The 22625-nt window shown below is 43.2% G+C and overlaps 1 protein-coding gene across 4 annotated transcripts in view; it reads right to left on the bottom strand.

The window, feature by feature from the left end:
* Window positions 1-22625, bottom strand: part of BBS9 (Bardet-Biedl syndrome 9) — a 649391-nt gene that overhangs the window by 356644 nt on the left and 270122 nt on the right. For all 4 annotated transcript variants that reach the window (XM_073549956.1, XM_073549955.1, XM_073549957.1 and 1 more), the window contains exons 12-13: window positions 11781-11857; window positions 4890-4943 (exon numbers count right to left, since the gene is read on the bottom strand). In XM_073549956.1, the coding sequence (XP_073406057.1) occupies window positions 4890-4943; window positions 11781-11857 (131 nt within the window). The remainder of the gene's footprint in view (window positions 1-4889; window positions 4944-11780; window positions 11858-22625) is intronic.

Here is a 22625-nt window from a genome sequence, read left to right as displayed (position 1 = left end):
TCTTATTTTCATAGGGGTTTTCACGGATTGCAGACAGCAGCCTTCCTGTCCTTTCCTATCTAAGCTAGCGTGGGCCCCATCTTTGCTCAGTCTATCTTTCTGTCTGTGTTTTGTTCTTTCTTCTTGCTTCACCGTCATTATATGTGGGGGGCTGCCTTTTACTTTGGGGTCTGCTCTGGGGCAGTTTAGATTTCCCTTTCTGTCTTTAGGCTATGTAGTCCTCCGGCTGTGATCGAGGGGCCTAGGGCATCGTGGGAGCCCCCCACGGCTGCTGCTGGTTGTGTTGATGGGTTCAGGGGTCTGCAATCCGATAGCTGCCAACTTCTCTGGTTTTCTGGACTTAGCTAGCATTTCTATTTTTGCCTCCTACGGTGACTCAATCATAACAAATAACCAAACAGTATTTGGGGAAAACAAAAGGACATTTGTTTAAAAAAAAAAAAATACCAACAATTTACTGGGAGTGACATTCGGGGGAAGATGGTGGCAACTTGGGGGTGTGGAGGGACGAGGAATGGCTTACAGAAGAGGAAGGGTTTCTAGGGGAAGGGACGACTAAAGTAGAGGGGGAAGGGAGCTCAGGGATGGAACTGGAGGCATGGAGCGGGTCGGACACAGTGTGAGGTGAGGGGGGAGGAAGTATAAGAATTTTTCTCTTTTTGTGGGCACTTTTATGTTTTCTGTGGCCTGCCTGGAGCGCCTGGTGCTTGTGGACCTCCTGGAGCTGGGGGACCTCCTGGCAGGATCCTGTAGCTGCTGCGGCATGCTGGTAGTGGTGGTGGAGGTCCTGCCAGGGTCCGTGGTTGCAAATACTGAGTGTGGGTCCCCCAGCTGTTGCTGCTGCTCGGTGGTGGTCCAGGCAGGAGTGGTGGCAGTGGTGGTCCAGGCAGGAGTAGTGGCAGTGGTGGTCCAGGCAGGAGTAGTGGCAGTGGTGGTCCAGGCAGGAGGCAGGAGTGGTTGCGGTAGTGGAGGACCAAGCAGGAGCAGCGCTTGGCATGGTGGTGGCGGGGGAGTGTCCTGCTGCACTCGGCTTTGGGGTGGTGCAGTGGTGTCCGGCATGGTTTTGAATGCAGGTGGCAGTACAGTGATATGCAGCAGAAGTCGGTAGTGAGGTGGAGCGAGTCAGTGGTGGCACATTTGGAAATGCCACCACTGGCTGCTGCACGTACTGACTCTGCTGCATAGCCTGCATGTAAGCAGTGATGCAGGCCTGCATCACATTAAGCTGGAGATCAGTACTAAGGTGTTCCGCCATGCCTGTTGAATTTGAGTAAAAAAATGGTGCGCTGGTCTGTAGAAGTCGGCTTCCAGATGGTCAAGGTGACGGTCGACAGCCTGGAAGTGTGTTTCCCTTCAGGCAAAACCACTTTCCAGTCTGTCTTACAGCGCCTTGAGGCCATTCTGAAAGACCGAGCTCAAGTGAAGGAACTCGGGCATGATGGTCCTGTCCAAGGCCTTCTGTCGCTGGCGGGAAGTACCCGCAAAACCAGTGGCAGAGACCTGGGACAAGGGAACACCTGACAAACCAGCTTCCTGGTCTCCAGCTGTCTGTGGTGAAGACCCGCAAGCTGCTTCTTGGCTGTCGGATGGCTGGGACAGGTCCGAGGCAGCTCGATGAAGGACCTGCTCCAGGACCAGGTTGCAGGGTGCTGTTCCAGGGGCTGTGAATAGAAAAGAAAAACATTAGTATCAAGCATTTACAATAAAGCGCCAACTCCTGTGGAATATAAAAACGCAGAGTAAAACACAATCCAATAGAACAACAAAATACTTACGATCTGGTGGCAATGACCAGTCTTAAGAAGGCCAACGCCCGATGATATCGGTATTTGGTTGAGATCCTTGCCGCTGCACCACTGGGAATCTGGCTCTCCTGACGGACATCCCTGTTGAAGCGGTCCTTCATCGAGCACCAACGGGTTTTGACTTTGCTCACTGTAGAAAAAAAAAAATTAGACAATGCACTGTAGGCCGGGATAACACAAATGTGTGTGATGCTAGAAACTCGCAGGAGTTACTAGCATCACACACAATTGTGTGATCCCGGCCAAGGTCACTACCGCATCACACAGCATTGAAATACTTACGAAATTCCTTGCGGACCCGTGGAGAGTCATTGTCCCAGCCATCCATCAACATTGCGGCCACCTCTTTCCAGAGCCGCAGGAGCACCACGTTGTCCGAGTGCAGTGGAACACAGCTGTCCCACAACGGGACTCGCTCCTGGACCAAACTGATGAGGGCTTAATTGTCACGGGCGAGTTCTTCATCCCGTTGTGGAGCCTAGAAAAGAAAGAAAAACATTAATCTTGTAAACATTTGGAAATGAAAAAGATAGAAAACAAGACAGAAAATAAGCAAGATTGAAGAGGAAAAACAGGCCAGAAAAAAGTCAGGGGGAAAAAAAAAAAAAAAAAAAAAGAGTACGATCAGTCAGTCTATACTTACACGCAGTCTCCCCGCCTGCACTTGGACTGGCTGCTCCTGCTGCTCCTCCGCTGACGTGAACGATGAGGTCTGAAAAAGAAAAAAAGAAAATTTGCCACATGTGTAGATGCGACAGCGATTACTTACCAATCAGTAGGGAAGGAAGGTACTCACTTCACTCTCTGCTTATGCCAGTTCACCAGGGCCTGGTGTAAATTCCTCTCCAGAAGACATGCTGCAATAAAAAAAGAGACATTAGTACATAATACATTTAGAAAAAAGGACAGGCAGACATTAGGTTTAATACTCACATTATTCCAGTTGATGTTTCCCTCTTGCAGGCTGTAGGATGCTTCTCTCTTGCAGGCTGTAGAGTGGTGGACTGCCAGTGCCAACACCTTCTTTTATATACACTCCCCCCAAACAATGTTTCTTTGAGTAGGGGGTGGTTTAAACCACTGTCTAGACAAGTTAACTAAAAAAAGCATGATTTTGAAAAAGCATGCGTGCGCATATCCATGCGCATGCCTGTGTTTCCATAGACTGTAATGTCGAATGCATGCTTTTTTTTAACGACTTTGGGCGGACACAAAAATGCAACAAGTTGCGTCCGGCGCGTCTAGGCGCACACCTGGAAAAAACGCAGACGAACGCGTGCAAATGTAAGACCATGCGCATGCATGTTAAACATAGGTGCGCATGACGCATGCGATCAGATGCGCACGATGCACTGCGCAAAAAAAAACCGCTAATGTGAAACCAGCCTTATCCAGTCTAATGTAAAATGAAAAGTCTCAAGTCACTCTGTGTGACTGCAGTCTTCTGAATAATCCCAGCGCGTGCCATGTGTGTTGCGAACATTCGCTGTTCTCTGCCCCGGAAACGGTGGTCAGGTATGAGATATGTATACTCCCTATCAATACACTTGCATGGACCATTGGCCGCACCCACTAAATAGATGCGCCCACTAGACAAGGCATGGCTTCGGTCCATACACTTGTATTGTATTGAGCAAGGCCGTACCCACTAGATGGGTTATACCCAGGAGTATGCATATCGCGTACCTCCTGGTCGTTCACGTGGCAGAGAACAGCGAATCCTCACAGAGCACAGTGCGTGTGCTGGGAGGATTCAAAAGACTACAATCACACAGTGTGACAACAGACTTATAATTTTAGACTGGACAACATCTTTAAAAAATAAAAGTATTAATATTTAAGACACTTGAATTAGTATATTTTTTTGTTAATCATGTGGTCTAACAACACATTGGTGTTCGATGCATAACTCATAACTCAATTAATTGTACAAGAAATGGAGGTGGACAATAACAAGGAGCTCAATATTTATGCCTATACATACAAAATGAGAGAGAGGAAAATAAAGAGAAAGACAGAAGAAAAAAAAGAGAGAGCGAGAAACAAGAATAAGATAGAATACAGAGAGAAAATAAAGGAAGGCAGGGAAAGGAAAGAAGGAAGGAAAAAATGATGCTGGGCAAAGTATTAAAAAATATGAAATACAAAGTTGTGGGAAAGTAATGTGTACCAATAAAACACTACTTCTCATTTACTAAAAATCAAGTACTGATAAAGCTCTGTTGACTGAAAAAATAAAAAGCCTAAGGGTCTTAGAAAATAGTTACAGAAATCAAGTTTTAAAAAAAAAAAATTAGGATTCAAAAAAATGACGAAACTTTAATATCAGACCAGCTGAAAATACCTAACATGTCAAATATAATGCACAGTGAAAGTCATAAAAAGGAACCTGAGCAACAATGGTAAAATTTTGTTTTGTTCAATTCCATCCCACCCCACAGATTTTCCTGTTCTTTCGTAAATTATATCGTAAATTAAATGGTGGATTTCAGAACTACGTCATCCCGAAAAATCAAGCCTTCATACAGGTATGTTGACATTAAAATAAAAAAGTTTTATCCCTTGGAAAACTGGGATGAAGAAAGAAAAAATATTTTAATATGGAAAGGGGTTAAAAAGTAAACCAATTTCTAAGGGTATCTGCACACGGTCAGTAATTGGCAGCGCTTTGGATGCAGCACATGTCCGCTGCGTCCAAAGCACTGCCAGCTGTTGAACGCAGGTGATTCTGCATGTGTTCACTGAACTGTGCGGAATCACTGCATCCAATATATTGCATTGGTCAAATTTATCTCCGCAAGATAAACAGACATGCTGCGGTTTGGAAAGACGCGCCGCATGCCAGTCTCCGCAGGTAATCCGCAGGCATTTGTGCACGCATAGTGGACATGGGATTTCTTGAAATCCCATCCACTATGCTGTAACATCTGGACACTGCAGGTTGGACACTGTGGAGGTATGCAGCGTCCAAGCTGCAGCGCTTACTCACCAAGTGCACATACCCTAAAAGGTTTGGCAATGGAAAAAAGACTAGTTGCAGAACAAGGTAAGGGAACTGAGCGAGCTGTGAATTAAAATACTCACCTTAACTGTAACTGATGGGACAACTTCAGACTCCACAGCACTGTCTACAGCTTGCTGTTCAAAACAAACACAATTTTTGTAAAATAGCTTTTGTTACATATTTTACTTTACCATAAGCAAACAAATAGGAAACTTTCATATTAAAACTAAGCACAGGCATCATACTACATAGTAAAGGAAAACAACGGGAATTTTTGATACTCACAGTAAAATCTTTCTCCTAGCCTTCATTAGGAGACACATGAACCATGAGGTTATATGGTGGTACCTGCAGGCTGACACTAAGAATAGCTGTTCAGTTACTGCAAAAGCAGTAGGAGGAGCAAAACCAAGACCCCCAAAACAAGGGATGGTGATGTGTCTGCCAATGAAGCATACGAGTAAGAGATTTTATGGCGAGTACCAAAAATCCTTATTTCTCAGAACACTTCTTGGAGAACACAGGAATCAAGGAACTTCACAGGGCAGTACCTGAGGTGGGAAAACTAATACCAGTACTGTATAAGGAAGAATTGCAATCCCTCAGATTACGAACCTAGAAACTGCCCCTTGCAGTACCCTTTTGCTAAGACTTGCATCCATAGGCACAAAGATAAGAGCTCCACAAAGATGTGGACAGAAGACTAAGTAGCAGCTCTATGGAATACAAGAACAGATACCTGGAGACTTCTACCACATGGGGAAAATGAGCCGTACCTTGGAAGTTGCACCCTAGCTTAGCTTGATTTTCCACATTGGCAGATCAAAACCAGTGAACAATGGTAGTCCCAGAGACCTCTGTAAAAGAATATTAAGATAACCAATAAGGAATCTGAACACAGTTGTAAGGTGGAAGGCAGACACGATGCTAGGGAGAAAGGAGGGTGCCAAATGTAAGACCACTCTGCCCTGCAAAAAAAGGTGAGAGGTGATAGTGACGACTCGGAGCCTTGCCTGATCGCTAAAAGGAAACAAATATCCCTGCCAGAAAGCCAGAATGGAGACATATCTCTGATCAGCATGAAAAGAGAGGGCTGAAGGGTGTCTAAAACCAGATTGAGGTCCACTAGATCTTACAATAGCTTTGAGCTTGCCTTGCCCATGGAGGCAGTACTGACCTGTGGTCTACAAGGCAAGTTCATTTAAACAAGGAAAGCCAAAGCAACAACCAAGTCCTCGTGAGTCAACCCTGGCTCAAGAAATGCTAAAATTAAAAAGGAGGATAATGGCGTAAAAAACACTGCTAATAGGTCTTCAGCTGTGGAAAAGATGCTTTTAACTGATATAGTAGAAATGTCACGGCTCTTATTTCCCAACCCTATTCAGAACAACCTAATCAGAAATGACCAAAGATTTCTGAATGGCAGACCCAACAGTACTGCCAGTAAAGTAAATTACCAAGAAATCGGTTAAAAGATGAGACTATTGGGAAACATCTATCTGGATGCTTGGGATGGTGACTGCTGGCATAAGAGATGAAGAATCAGCCTGAAAGGGAAAGACCAAGATTTCCTGGAATGATTTCCTGGAATGTAAAAAAGACTTTAATTATCCCCTGCACCAATCACCTTTATTGGAGGAGGTAGGCTTATGGGGAGAGGGAGAGCATCAGTGATGTAAAATCTTCAAATGCCTTGGTGGTCCAGGTAACACTCGAAAGAGTCGGGCATGGCCATCCGACAGGAGGTGAAAAGATGGAGACACTGTAAGCTTTCTCTAACCCAACCATCATGGAATTTAATTGAAAAAGACTAGGTTAAGAAAGAGGCTGCCCTGTGCACAGAGCTATGAACCAAAGTACAGAATTAACACTGCATAAAGGGGAGTCTTCAATAGTCATTCAATGCATCGAAAGTGGCACCCTACTCCATTATGACGAATACACAAGGAAGGAGAGTCTGAGTCTCCCCGGAAAAAAAGAAGCCGACTGGCAAGACGGTCAGACTGTCAAGGGGATAAAAGGAGAAATGATCCTAAGGCCCAGGGAGTGTCAATCCTACTGTATCTGATCGTGTTTCTAAAGATACCACTAACAAAGTGTTCCTTCTGGCTGGACATGCCTTTATGAGTGTGACCCGCCAGCATCCACCATTGCAAACTAAAGAAAAGATGAGTGATAGAGTCACCCATTCCTCTAGAATTAAAGTAAATCTTCCTGATAATGGTTGGACTCATCTATCAAAAGGGAGCTATCCTTCAACAGCACAAAAATCTTGAGGAAGGCTACCTGGACAGCTTGAAGAATGCACTAAGCTGAGAGGTCTCTTTCACAGAAAAAGATTCTGGCTGGAAAATAGAAAAAAATCACAGAAGTCTGCAACTTTACCAAACCAAGAAATCTCTGTTCATAGGTCTGATTCACCTAGGATGAAGTCAGATACCTGTCATTTACCTGAAATACAATGGGTCTGAGCTAAATGGACTGACTAACCTAGGATGAGGTCAGAGTACCCAATGTTCCATGTGTGCAAACTGACCTACAAAGCGGCATCTGCTAGATGGTTAATCACCCTGGACTGTGATAAGAGTGAAAATGGATTGTATGCAAGATCATCCCTACAAAAAGGCTTTACTTTTGCTGACTTGCAGAAAAAAATGGTCAAAGCACTGCCATTGCTATTTACAGTACAGTGGCTGACTCATCTACAAACAAGCACTTGTCCTGGAGTCCCATCAGGATCAGTTATTAGTTACTTTCAACTAAGAAATTTTAGTCCGGTGGTCAGGGAAGAGATCAGAGTACTATCTGGTTTGCTAGTGTGATACAACCTATGAGGGATCTCATTTGGCTGAACTGGCTAACTGAGGGAAGTGTAAACAGCACTGCCGAATTTATTTCCTAAATACAGCCAGCGGAGATGTCTGTTTGCTGTTCTGATGCACTCTGGAAAGAGGTTAAAGTACACTCTAAAGGTACTGTCACACTTAGCGATGTACCAGCGACCCCGACCAGCGATATGACGCACTTGGGTGCTACACCTGGCTGGAAGATCTCTGCTTTCTGACTCTGGGAAGAGGTCTGAGTACCATGTGGCTCACTTGTGCAACGTGAACTAAAAATGAGAGAAGATACTGGTCAAAAGTCAGATTCACTCTGAGTCTGTGTACAGTCAAGTTGGGTTGCATGGTTACGTTCTACTGAGATAACTCTGCCTGATAATCCGACCCCTCTGAGAGGGAATAGAGTTCGAAGTGCGATCTGTCAGGCAGAAAATGGAACTTAATGATCCGACCCCTTGGAAAGTGCTGCTCACACTATTGGACATAGCCATATCTGCTCTCACAATACATACTACTGAGAGGACTCATTGAAAAGCATGGACAGGGTACAGGCAGGCTCACCAGAACAATACACCCATCTATGGAAAATCTGATTATTGGTCTGACTCACTGTGGAAAATGGTTAAAATAAGGTACAATTCCCACTGTCTGGATCGTTTGCGTGACCTGCTCTTTAAAGAGATCAGTGCTGCGGGTTATGACTCACTTAGAGAAGTAGTCAATGCACCTGTAGATTGCTAAATGTGTGGGGTGCACCCTATAGAGAAAACTCTTCATGGATCTGCCGTACCCAGGTAATATGGCAGAGCGCTATATAGATCACTTCTACGATGTGCCACATCACCTGCAGTGGGAGGTGCTCCAAATATCATCAAGGTTTCAGGTTCACCTGTGAAATATGCCCAGGTGTCATCTGGTGGGTCTTACTCACTTTAAAGGGTGGTCAGAGCAGCATCTGGATTGCAGGATCACCATCAGGATTTGTCCAGTTGTGAGGTCTTATCTTGTGGGTCTGAATCACTCTGGGAGGAAGTCAAAGTAGTATCTGGGTTGCAGGTTTCAACCGGCTGTAAGGTATCAGTTGGTTGGTCTACTCATGCTAAGAGGTGGCCAGAGTACCATGGATGTAGAGGAAATTGTTAGATGCTTCATGACTGTAACCAAGGAAAATAATACCTTGGCAATCTTGTATCCCAACTAAGACAAAGCCATGGTATATTCAATTGGGGGTGCTCTCTCAGCATGGGCAGCTCCGGAGCAGGTGTCAACAGAGGGCGGGCAAGTGCCAGCAGCGTAAATTGTCATGGATTAAACCAATGGGATCCTGAGCATACATAAAGGTAACCAGGGCAGGCAGGCAAACGTGATATTTAGTAGGTTCGGACATGATGGAAGTGATAAAGACAGGCAAGAAAAAACTGCTGAAGCAGACAGTGGAGAGGTAACTGCATGAGGTAAAGCTGCGAGCTGAGCTTGGAAGGTGGCCTGGAGAGTCTGTACTTTGGTCTGTGACAGAGTGGTGAGGCCAGGCTGCGGCACGGTGAGGTAGGATGGATGCCGGACTGTGTAGTGAGGCTGGACAGCTATGGCATGGAGAGGCTGTATGGCTGTTTGCCAGGTTAGGCTATGCAGCCGCCTGTCTGATGAGGCCAGACGGTGCTTACAGATAGACCGTTATTGTTACCGCAACATTTCCCAAAGATAGTGAGGACAACAACTGTGGAGATGCTGGTAGCGATGTGACCCCAAAATATAGAAGCCTTCTGTGGAAGTGTGGCCCAATACTTGCATCGTTCTGCTGGCAGCAGAAGTACGTATGAGGTGGAGCATACCTGAATGGCACGAAAGGGAGGTGTGCCCTGCCAGGAGGCGGCTAGGCCGTAAAGATGCCAATCACTAAATTAGAGTCCTGGGCATGCCAGAAACCGAGAGGTGCTGTGAGCTACACTGGATGACCAGATAATAAGCAGAGCAATCACGCCCAAATCATGAGGGCTACAGGCACCCCCAGCTGGCTGAATTGAATTCCCTGGAAAAACAGGGATGTGGGAAATAAAAGGAGAGACTCAGAGGCACAGGATCTACCACTGGACCTCTGAGAAAACACTGAAGTGGCTGCAGGGAAAGCCAGTGCAACACAGGATCAAAGCAAGGGAACTACTTAACTGTCCTAAATAGGCTTGATCCTGTGGTCCTAAAAGTTCTGGATCCATTTTCTGCTCCATGCCACATGCCATGCTTTTGAGGGCAGAAGTAAAAGGAAAACGATCATCTGCCCCAGTTACCTGATCGTCCAATGCGTCAAGGTACAATTGTCTTGTTGTCCCAAAAAAAAGGTTACAGACTAATTGTACTCTCCGTTGCTTACTGGGGTGAAAAAAAGAGTATCACCATTCCACTCTGCTATCCCACCCAAAAGAAAAAAAGAGAGATAGGTTAGGTTCTACAGGAAGGAATCATATGCAAAACAGGCCTGGAACTCAGACCTGTGTCTGCCTCCAACGTGACAAAAAGCTAAGCTCAATAGCTATCTGTCGACTGGCCAAGGATAGGCTCTTGAAGAGGAGCTGACTTTCAACCTCCAGATGACAGCATATAACAACATGGTTCCTGTGTCCCTCAAGGAAGCATACAAAAAATCTAAAAAAAACAGTACTTGGAGCTAAAATATTGTAATACTCATAAATACAGTATAGGAATATATACTAACACAACTAAACATATACTATTACAACAAAGTGTTTTGCTACGCTTTCCTGTATAGCACCATTAATTAAACAGCACTTTACAGGTATTATTGCCCCATTAAGGCTCAATCTAAACTAACTATCAGTATGGCTTTAGAGTGTGGGAGAAAACTGGAATACACACAGGAAACCCAAACAAAAAGGGGAGGACAAACTCTTTGCAGATGCTGTCCTGAGGTTTGAATCCGGGAACTCCATGCTGTGCAAAGCTATGAAGCTAACCATTGACTTACCGTGCTGCCCAAAATGACAAACATCATCTAAGACATATTTTACATCACAATGGGTTCTTTTTTATCTAAAGCTCATATTCAGTGCCAGAAAATAGAATTCCATAAGAAAAGTTGGATGTAATAAGTTTTAATCCAGAAAAGCACAATTAGAGCATATTAAATTGACTCCTGTGAGAAATCTTTAAATGGAAGCTATCGTCAGACAAATATCTATTGTTTAACCTAGGTTTTTGTATTAATTTTTTTTATATATATATTTTTATTATTAATTTTTGGCAATGATTTTTTCCCATATCACTTTTCTGATGACAGCTTTGCTTTAAGCGAGGGGACTAACTTAGGTTCCAATGAAAATGAAATTTAGATTCAAAAGAGACTGAATTGGGCAAAAAATTTTGCTACTTTGAATAGTCATAAATTATATCATTATAATCATATAAGTAAAGGAATACAATATTAGCAATTTAAAAATACAAGTTGCATTCAGCAACATTCAGGATATCAACACATATCTCTATTAAAGGGAATCTGTCAGCGGGATTTCACAGCCCAGACTATTTATATGCACATTTAGACAAGTCCAGTAATACCTTTAAATGGCCAGTCCATTCTTCTGTTACTAATAAATCAGAGTTTGTTTTAATTGCTATGCAAATAAGGCACATCTACAGCCTTTGTCACTCCAGCTCTATTCTCTGCTCAGGGCTGTTGCCGACTCTCGTGCTTGAATGACAGATTATATGTTATGTGACTTCACGCAAAGGAAAATCATCAGGAGGAGGTGGCGCTGGGCAGGAAATAGAGCTGGATGACAGAGGCTTCAGATCTACAACAGTACTTCAGCCTCATTTTCATATCAATTCGAATACTGATTTCTCAGCAAAGGAGGAACAGATAGGCCATGTAAAGGTATTGCTGGACATGTCTTTGAAAGCGCGTCATGGACATATAATTAGTTTGAGGGTGAAATCCTGCTAACAAAATCCCTTTAAGACAACCCTTCTTCAGGGCAAAAATCAAAAATATATCAGTCAGAAAGTACATGATTTCTATGTGCTTCAGCAGTACTTGCTGCATAACCTTTTGGCAACTGACAAGTCAAGGGTTCATAGACAGTAGTGAAAATCTAAAAATGGTATAAAGTTACTCACCGACACAGCATCAACAACAGGAGATACATTAGCCAATAAAGTCATATCATCATCTTTTTCAATTTTAGGCCAAATATCTGGAAAAAAAAGAAACTGCATATAAAATTTCTTGCTAGGTCATATAAAATTCTAAGAAAATTCCTATATGACAACACTGGCCAGGTACTACAAAATATCTAAAGTTATATTTCACTTAGGCCTGTTTCACACTTCAGTTTTTGTGTCAGTCAAAATCCGCCAAAAAGGCGGAAAGCGGATCCGTTCTTAACTGATGTGAACGGATGCCACCGGATCTGTTTTTTTGACGGATCCGCCGAATGAAGAATTTTAAAGGAACCGCTGCCGAGAGAGAGAGAATTTTTTTCGTTCGCCAGAAAGGATTTCAGGGTTAAATTCCCGGCTGACTTCCTGTCTCTGGGCATGCGCACTGTAAAATGCGGATCCTGCAGCAAAAAAAACGTTGCAGGGTCCGTCCAGGCATGTCGGCGGACGGAAAAAATTTGGTGGCTCCGCAAAAAAACGGATCCAACGGATGGCCATCCGTCAAGATCCGCCGGTAATGCAACTCAATGGGGAAAAAAACGGATCCGCCAAAAAAATTAGCGGATCTGTTTTTTTCCAAAACCGGCGGATTTTGACTGATGGTCAAAAACGGAAGTGTGAAACAGGCCTTAGTAACCTAAAATCATAGCAAATTCTATAAAAAAATATTTTTGCATATCTACACTTTGAATGTCACCAGTATGGTGTCTTCAATTTAATGGAGAACTCCATGATTGATTTTTCCTTCCAAACTCTAAACAAAAACAACAGTGCCATATGACAAATGTAAATACTGTATACATACCGTGTGTATTATATATATATATATATATATATATATATATATATATATATACACACACATACATATATATATATATATACACACACAGCAAGTTAAGTATTGAACACGTCATCAATTTTCTAAGTAAATATATTTCTAAAGGTGCTATTGGCATGAAATACTGGTGTGATACTGAAATGTACTGTATTTCATATTTTGTACAAAAGATATTGTTGATGCTTCAAGCTGCCTCATGTATGGAGAAACAAGTTGCATGCATTTCTCAGGTGTTATTTTGGCCCATACTTCATCACAAACACTCTTCAAATCCTGAAGGTTCTATGGGCTCCTTCTATGACCTCTGAGCTTTAGCTCCTTCCATACATTTTCTATTGGATTGGGGTCAGGTGATTGACTGGGCCATTCTAGCAGCTGTATTATCTTTCTTTGAAACCAATTGAGAGTTACCTTGGCTCATTGTCTTGGTATATGGCAGCAGATTTTTCTCAAGAATGTCTCAGTATATTTGTCCATTCATCTTCCCTTCAATCACATGAAGTTTTTCTTAACTGCCATATGCTGAAAAACAGACCCACACCATGATGTTCCCACTTACAAACTTCACTGTTAGTATAGCATTTTTTGGGGTGATATGCAGTGCCTTTTGGTCTCCAAACATGGTGTGTATTATGGCATTCAAAGAGTTCAATTTTTCTTTCATCTGATCAGACTATATTCTCTCAGGCTTTGAGGAAATTTTTAAATGTGCTTGAACATATTTCTTGTTCAGAAATGGAGTCCTGCATGGTCAGCGAAAATACAGGCCATGGAGGTTGAATGTATTATTTATAGTTTTCTTTTAAACAATTATATCTGTGAATTCCAGGTCTTTTTGTAGCTCTCCACAGGTAGTCCTTGGTTGTTGGACAACTCTTCTGATATTTCTTTTCATGCTTGTGTGGAGAAAAGGGGTCAGTGGATGCTCTTGTCCGCTGGCCCGGCTGCCTTTAGCAAGACTGCATGGACCAGGGCTCATACCACTGAACGCCCGCTCTGTCAGTGGGCAATACACTACACAGATAACACAGGGTTAGGGTAAAACAGTGTGGCAATACTTTATTGAACCACAACAGCCAATAGCAAACAGAACAATCCCAGCAATTACCCCAAGATGGCGCACCTTACAGGGTGTCACCCTTCCGCTGACTCACCGGGATAATGACAGATGTTATGTCCAAGCTCCCAGGGTTGCTACTCCACCTGTGACACGCACGCAGAGGGGAGATAATGACAAGCTTGCAAAGGTCTTGAGACAGCTCACTGGTTTTAACCATCATGAGATGTTTCTTGTGTGATACATTGGTAAGGAGGCACCTTTTTATAGGCCATCAGTTGACCCAGCTGATATTATTTTTCACTAAGTGGCAGGATTGCTTTCTAATTGCTGACAGATTTCAGCTGGTTTCAAAAACTGACCGTCACATCCAAGCATAAGCATAGTGTGAACAGGTGCTTAACCTAGAGTCACCAAATCATATACATTCAAGCAAAAAAGTAAGCACACTGTAGCGCGAAACCATGCAAACATGAAAAATGAATAATGAATTGCATTACTGCATTAGAAGTATGAAAAATTGAGAAAGTTTATGTGTACCTGGAAGCCACGTAAAGGCATTTCTTGTTTTCCAGGTCCCTGCCTATGCCAATCCTCACTAAGACTGTAGTCTCCATCTGAATGGGAACCTATGAAAAATCCTCTGTTAGGACTGAAGTCTATATCTCTGTGGAGGGGAGCCATTTTATGCGCGAAACTTTCTCAATTTTTCCTACTTGTAATGCAGTAATGCAATTCATTATTCATTTTTCATGTTTGCATGGTTTGGCGTTACAGTGTGCTTCCTTTTTTGCTTGAATGTATATGAGTTGGTGACTCTAGGTTAAGCACCTGTTCACACTATGCTTATGCTTGGATGTGACTGTCAGTTTTTGAAATTTGTATTCATTTACCTTCTGACTGAGCACTCCACCTGTTAGCTGCAGGCGTTTTTAATCAAACCAGGGCCATTTCCCCTCCACAGAGATATAGACTTCAGTCCTAACAGAGGATTTTTCATAGGTTCCCATTCAGATGGAGACTACAGTCTTAGTGAGGATTGGCATAGAATAGGGACCTGGAAAACGAGAAATGCCTTAATGTGGCTTCCAGGTACACATAACTTGGCCATTTTATGTGCTAAACTTTCTCAATTTTTCATACTTCTAATGCAGTAATGCAATTCATTATTCAGATTTCAGCTGGTGTCAGGACTTTCCTTTGTTTTTGCACTTTTCTTTCTTCATGTGTTCAATACTTTTTTCCCTGTGTAATTTCTCATTATTACACATAATTTATGGACATTTACGGTTTGACTTCTTTGCCTGTGTGGATTGGATGAGTTGTTACCGATATCTGGTGAGAATTTCATGCCAGTAGCACATTTACTTATAGAATTGGTGACATGTTCAATACTTATTTCACCTGCTGTATGTATTAAATCATAATGACAACAACAGAAGACTTCAAGCTGTGACTGATGTCAGAGGGGGCAATACATGGTATTAAGAAATGAGGTATGTGAACTTTTGATCACGGTAATTTGGCTATCTTCTGGTGACTCAACCATGCAGTCCATTTTTCTTCGAGAGCCAACTTCTGTACATGTTATAAGGCAAAAATCACCAGGGTATGTAAACTTTTGATCAGGGTCATTTGGATGTTTTGGGTTGTCATTATGATTTAAAAAGAGAAAACACAGTAGTTTGACATAAAATGGCTTCACCCAACCACTAACCATGAGTGAAGAAAAAGTTTTGGTGTTATCATTCATATTCTCTGAAAAAAGGCCAAGAAAGCAAAAATTCTACTGGGTATGTAAACTTTTGAGCACAACTGTATATATTATATACCAGCGCAATAATTGAATAAAACACATCCAAAATAACTGCAGAAAACCATAAAAGTGAAGTCTGGTGAATCCAGTGCTCCATGGGTCCTGTCTGTCATCAATAAAAGTAATAAACTTAAAATGACAAGAATTGTTGCACAAAATTAACCAGAGTCTTCAAGCAAAATTCAAGGAAATCCTTTTAGAATGAGCATGTTAGAAAGAAAGAGACCTGCAGAGCACCGATGGGGAAGAGCAGAAGCTTTCAGTGACCTAACGAATCGTTTTACTGGAAGTTTGGCATTTAAACGTCAATATAATTTCATGTTGCGAATGCCTTGTAAAATGCTTGGCTCTGGCGACCTTGCTAGCCAAATAAGATTTAAGAAAAATAATTAACATTCATTTCACGTGCCATAGTTAATACATCTAAATTACAACAAGTGTTTATAGAACTAGACCATTGACATTGCATAATATGTACTGCAGATGTGCAGAGTTAGTCAAGCTTTTATAGTTTTGTACATAACCCCATGTTTCGCTATTAATTAGAATATACAACTATAAAAGATGAGAAAATCAGAAGTAAGATCTGTAAGAAGCAACAAATGTTCTAAACAGGAGACTCACTGTGATTTTGCTGCTTAAAGCCAACCTGTCAGCTGGATTTTGCTAAGTAAACTACAGTCCTTGCCATGCTGCAACTGTTATACTGATTAAAATGATACCTTGGGTGAAGAAATCCGTCTTGTAGTTTTTGTGAAATCATTGTTAGACATTTTCAGTTTAAGACATGCTCGTGCTCCGGGGCAGGACTGTAGGCAGAGTCTTATCTTCCTACTCTAAGCCAGAGAAACCAAGAAAAGACTCACCCTCCCCTGCTCCCAGGTGCTAAGTATCTGCCGCTGCTCCCATTGTCTGTTATTGACTGTATCGCTGACGTGACATTGACAGTGTTAAGGCCCCGTCACACTAAACGATGCACCAGCAATCCCGACAACAATACAACCTTGTCAGGATCGCTGGTGCCTCGCTACATGATCGCTGGTGACCTGTCAAACAGTCAGACTCACCAGCGATCAGGACCAGCAAGGACGCTGGTATCCAAGGTAAATATCGGGTAACTAAGCGGGCAAGTCGCTTAGTTATCCACTGTGTACCTTAGATACCTGCGTGCTGGAAGCTGTTATCTAAGGTACACAGCGGGTAACTAAGCGCGCGCATCACTTAGTTACCAGCTCCCTGCACGAGCACGCGGTATCTAAGGTACACAGCAGGTAACTAAGTGACGGTGCGCGCTTAGTTACCCGATATTTACCGCAGATACCAGCTCCCAGCATCTGCTTACAGCGCTGGGAGCTCGTTGATCATTGCTCTCCCGCTGCAACAAGCAGCGATGCATGCTGGCCAGCGGGAGACTAACGATCAAAAAACGGCCCAGGACATTCGTGCACGATTAGCGACAAACGGCGTGGGGGCCGGTCGCTGATGCGTGTCACACACAGCAAGATCGCTGATGTATCACAAAATCAGCGATCTCGCTGTGTGTGATGGGGCCTTTACACCCAATCAGAACTCAGGTAGAGCCACAGAGTTCAATGATCGACTGCAAAGCAGTCGACAGGATATCAGTATCGTAGACCATAATGACTTCAGGAGTAATGGCGGAGACTCATTGGACCTGGTGTGGGGAAGGTGACTTGACGGACAGACGTGACTGGCAGTAGGAGGGGACGGTTTGTACACCAGAGACGGAGATTGACAGGATAGAAGGGTGACAGCTAGGAAAAGGCAGGAATGGAGGGTGTAGTACTGAGAAGTGACCACAAGATGGCAGGGGAGAGTAGTGCAGGACTATACATCAGTGTTATGAAGAGTCACCGTAGGAGGCAAAAACAGAAATACTAGCTAAGTCCAGAAAACCAGAGAAGTTGGCAGCTATCGGATTGCAGACCCCAGAACCTATCAACAACAACTAGCAGTAGCCGTGGGGGGTTCCTACGGTGCCCTAGACCCCTCGATCACAGCCGGAGAACTAAATAGCCTAAAGACAGAAAGGGAAATCTAAACTGCCCCAGAGCAGACCCTAAAGCAATAGGCAGCCCCCAACATATAATGACGGTGAAGCAAGATGAAAAAACACTCACACAGATAGAAAGATAGGCTGAGCAAATGATGGGGCCCAAGCTAACTAAATAGGAAAGGATAGAAAAGCTGCTGTCTGCAATCCGCCCAAACCCTATCAAAACAAGAGCCAACAGACTGATAGGGAAAAAAGCCCTGAAGACGCTAAGCTTCAAAAAGACTATATCAGTACTCAGGTATTTTCTGAAGACAGAGCAAAAAGGAATTCAGCTCACCCCAGCAGGGAATGGCAGAAATCCAGAAAAACAAGGCAAAACAAAACCAAAACACAAATGCAAAAAGCAGAGCAGAAAACTTAGCTTTTGAGGAGCAGGAATCAGACTGGTCTCCTAGAATCCCTCAGAGAGATCACCAGCAAGGCAGAAGGGCGTCGGCTGCCTTATATCCAGTCAGCAATTCCAGTCACCCAGTCATCATCATCCTGCACAGGTGCTTGGTAATCAGCCTCACTACCTTCCTTCACCAGAAGAGGGAGTTCATCAGACCTCAATGGTGAAGGGGAAAATGAACTCACAACACATCAGATTATGGCTCAGGATATGCTTAGTCATGGGGGGTGGGGAGATAGGAGCCCGGGAGGGGAATTCCCCTGTGAGAGAGGGGATAAATAGAAGTAGGCGGCTCAGTTGAGTTTAGGGAGGCGCTCAGAAGACAGGGGAGAGAGAAGAGCTCGGCCAGGGGACGGACAGAGAGGAGACAGTCATGGGGGTGGCCCTGACCCGACGGACCGCAGGACAGACGAGGCCCCGGGGCGTACCGACTGGACGACGACCTCGGACAGGTGAAGCACTGGGGTAGATTGGTCTAGGACTGCCCCCAGTGAAAGATCCGCGAGGTGCGTTACTGTGACTGGAACGAAGGGACTGGTACCCGGGCCTGGAGACAGTGTGAAGAAGCTGCGGTGCGTGTTTGGTGGTTGTCAGGAGGACGACGAACAAATCCGGAACTGTTACACATGAAGTCTGTCTCCGCCTCGTCCTTGAGTCGCCTGGTGTCTGCGGCATCCGAACAGGGTAAGCAGTGGTCCACCCCCCAATCCCGGCCCCTACCACACTGGAAAGGGAGATTAAAGCTTAGTTTGTTTTTTAGCTTTCAAATACTGCAGCCAGGGGTTTTCCAAAACAAAAAAACCCTTTAAGCGGCACAATATGTGTCAGGAAACCAATCCACAAAACCTTTACACCATTATGAACCTAAATCAATCACACAAGGCACGATAGATCACTCATGTTGTTATCACCATTTTCTTACTTTGCTATCTGCAAAGCACAGCAGAAATCCAAAATTATCCTGATAAAGGCAAAGTGTCACCAATCTTTAACCTTTATGTTACGGTCACCCTCACTTTTAAACAGTATTTTCCTTTTTCTCAAACCTTTCTTATTTACAAAATAAAAAAATAAGAATTTCTGACCACAGGACCACCACTCAATAGATGATTTCGGAGAGCTTGCAAGCATTCTAAAATCGATGGAGGCCTGATACTATCGCATCGGGAGGGCAGTAATGTCATGATGGGGGCAGGCTTTGCAGTTTTGAGAATGTCTCCCCCCCATGTGCGCACCCACCTATCCACTCTCTCTTTCCCCATGTGCTGAGTTTTCCCGTTTGTGCTTTCTTCTTTGACCTGTCTACCCCATGTGCTATCCCCCTTCTCATGTTTCTGCGGTAACTAGGAAAGCTGTCCTTTTCTTTGATGGTCTATTCTTGGTATTTTTTTGATGTTGATATTTGCTTTTTAAAGGGGTTTTCGCACGAACGAAAATTCATTTTAAAAATTTTCTGTGTCTGTCCGTGTACAGAACATACCACATCTCCTGGGCAGGGGAGGAAGCAAAAGACAATACAGACATTACAGCAGGAGATCGAAGAGGATACATTTTGTGAGGTAAAATATTGTTTAAAAAGAGTCAATGAAATATTTTACACCACAAAATAAATCCTCTGTGATCCCCTGCTGTAATGTCAGTATTGTCTTTTGCTTCCTCCCCTGCCCAGGAGATGTGGTATGCTCCGTACACGGTCAGACACAGACAATTTTTAAAATGAACTTTCATTCATGGGAAAACCCCTTTAATGTGACAGGATTCCTCTGCCTGTAGACACGTCATGCATCTGCCGCCGGGATGAGCCGAATGATTCACTGCGCCTGTGTGGAATTCCCGCAGGCGCAGTAAATCAGACCGCCGCCATTTTTGTGCAGACAAATAGCTGCGGTCACACTAAAATTGTGCATGCGCTCCTCCTGTACAAAGATGGCGGTAGTAAGGGAATCATTTGGCTGATCCCGGTGGTGGCGTGTTCGCGACGCTGTTCCGTTGGTGTGTGTGTGTGATGAGACGGTGTTCCGCTGGTGGGACCATGCAAGAGGCTGGTACCACCAGCAGTTTCCATATTCAGACACCCATCACTTGGGTGTCCCAATATGGCGGTCGGTGAACTTCTGCCGCTTGGAATTCTGGGATCCAGAGACATCTGGATGGAACAGGATGTGAAGACATTACAAGGTAAGTATATATTAGATAATTATTCTCACTGGTTTCTTAATCTATTGCATACATATTTCAGGGCTTATGATTTTTTGCCTTTGTCTATTACATGACCCAAGGAGCTAACTATTTGGTACTTACTTGTTCTCTCCACCATTTTATGTCTGTGCCTCTGTGTGCTCCCTTTTGAATGGCTGATACTTTGATTATTAACACATGATCTATATATTTTTATATTGATATTTGGCTTGCACATTGTTCCTATAGGTATACTCATACTGCACTCAAAGTATCAAGGAGGTCACAACATTACTAGAGCTTTGTACTAAGGTGAAAATCATCTAGCTAGCAGCTAAAGGGCATTTCCCATCTTCATAGATGGATATTGTCATATAGTGCTTGTAAAAACAAGCACCTTTGCCATTTACTGCTTATTAAAAATTCACAACCGTTCTGGAGATATTAAGACTTTTCTTTTGTTTATAGCTTGTTGTCTAGGAGACCGACCACCATTGCAGTCCAGCTTGTAAATACTGTGTTGAAGCTTGCAGGGATTTGAAGATAACAGCAAATTGTCACTTATTATTTGTTAATTAATATATAAAACATTGAAAACAAACAAGGAGATGAGCTGTAAATCAAAAGAAAAGTGTTACCATCTCAAGAATGGCTGAAAATTTTAGTAAGCAGTATACAGTAAAATTGTTCGATTTTCCAAGCACTCTCCGGCAATCAACTTTTATGAAGATGAAAAGAACCCATTATGACAATAGTAATATTCATATATTTAGTTAATATTTTGAATAGATATTTTCCAATATACAATTATAGGTTAATGAACATAAGCTGTCCCATCTGAAAGTGGATTATGAGCTACAGAGGGATGAAGGTCTGTGGGCTACAAGACGAGAGCAAGGGAACATTGTGGAAAATAATCAGCATTATCTGCCCCCAAAAATCATTTGAAGTCACTCAGATAACATTTCATTTTTATTCTGATATCAACAAAAACCTTTCGCCCAAGTGTTGAAGCTTGGTAGATGTGTGGTGGGCCTAGTATAGTAGCTAGGGGGTATATGTGACAAGCTGTCACTGATCGGTATATGCTGGGTGGGTAGAACTACGAGGACTCGTAAGTCCTCTAGTCTGGCATTAGAAGGCTACCCTACTATCAGAGGTGCAGGTGTTGGAAACCCAGTGAGAAACCTTATTTTATTGTCTATTCCTGTAAATAGGAATGGCAATGGCTCTAGATGAGCAACATTTACAGAAAGCTTTCTTCTAAAACAACAGGTTCAAGTAATAAGACTAAGTCAGTGTGAATCATGCCATTTCCTGGAGCACATGACACCATAAGCCAGAATGACTCTTTCAACCCAGTCTAGAAACACACCAAAGTCAGCTGTAGTCCTAACATACGGACTGCCAAAGTGTTAATGAGAGAGTAACCAAAACCATGAGCCACTCCATGTAAAAGTCATTGAAGTAATGCACCAGTTTTACTCTGACTTCAAAATTCCTTTGCTTGTGCCAGTAACCTGAACTCGATTTTTGAAGTGGTAGCTTAGTCTTGCTAATAATTAGCTTAAGTGGCTACAGAAAGCTTAGACAAGAACAGTCACACTAGTTTATGATTCATATTTTTGGCTAGTATACCTGGAGACAGGGAAGTAGAAAAAAAAATATGAGAAGCAACTGTCCCATTGAAAAGATGAAACCAGGCGCTATACTATACACTGAAACGCAGGATCTTCGGCACAGATTCTTATAGGAGTGCCCACAACTAAAAATAACGTAAGAATTAGTCAAGGTAAGATTTTTCTACCATTAAATACAATACAGCAAACAGACTCAGAGATACAGTTATTGGAGAAAAAATACCAGGATTGTTTCTGCATTGGTTATTAACATCTATATTACTAGAAATAAATTAACTTTTTAATGGATATTTGTAACCATGTATTTTTATTATCCCATAGCTCTCTGGCTAGATTCAGCAGCATGGAGACGTTACAAGCGTATCTCAGGCTGCATGTTCCCCACCCTGTATACAGCACGGGGTACATATTGGTGGTTGTTTCATCCAACAGATCAGAGTACAGAGGGAAAACAATCACTTAAAGGGGATATATGAGACTTTAAAAAAAAAAAATGTTCCTAACCACTAACAGACAGGTAGTTGATACCTACCTGCCTGCTGTGCGCTGCGCCGTTCCTTGCCAGCCCAGAACATCACAGACTTCTGCTGAAGCCACGTCTACAGAGAAGTGGTTTCTTTTCCTGTTGACAGGGCGACACTATTGGTGTCATGTTGATTGATAGCCGGATCCTCGCTTCCTAATTGGGGAAAGTCGCTGTCAATCTGCATATGACACCGGTAGTCCCGCTCTGTCAACAGAAAGAGAAACTGCTGCTCTGTTGACAGGGAGTAGCTGAATCTCTTGCAGGTTCAGTCAGTGAC

The sequence above is a fragment of the Dendrobates tinctorius genome, unplaced genomic scaffold (genome assembly GCF_039654945.1).
Source record: "Dendrobates tinctorius isolate UK_male_01 unplaced genomic scaffold, ASM3965494v1 ptg000162l, whole genome shotgun sequence".
Classification (NCBI taxonomy): domain Eukaryota; kingdom Metazoa; phylum Chordata; class Amphibia; order Anura; family Dendrobatidae; genus Dendrobates; species Dendrobates tinctorius.
The sequence above is the reverse complement of the archived record's forward strand: the minus strand, read 5'-3'. Positions and strand labels throughout refer to the sequence as shown.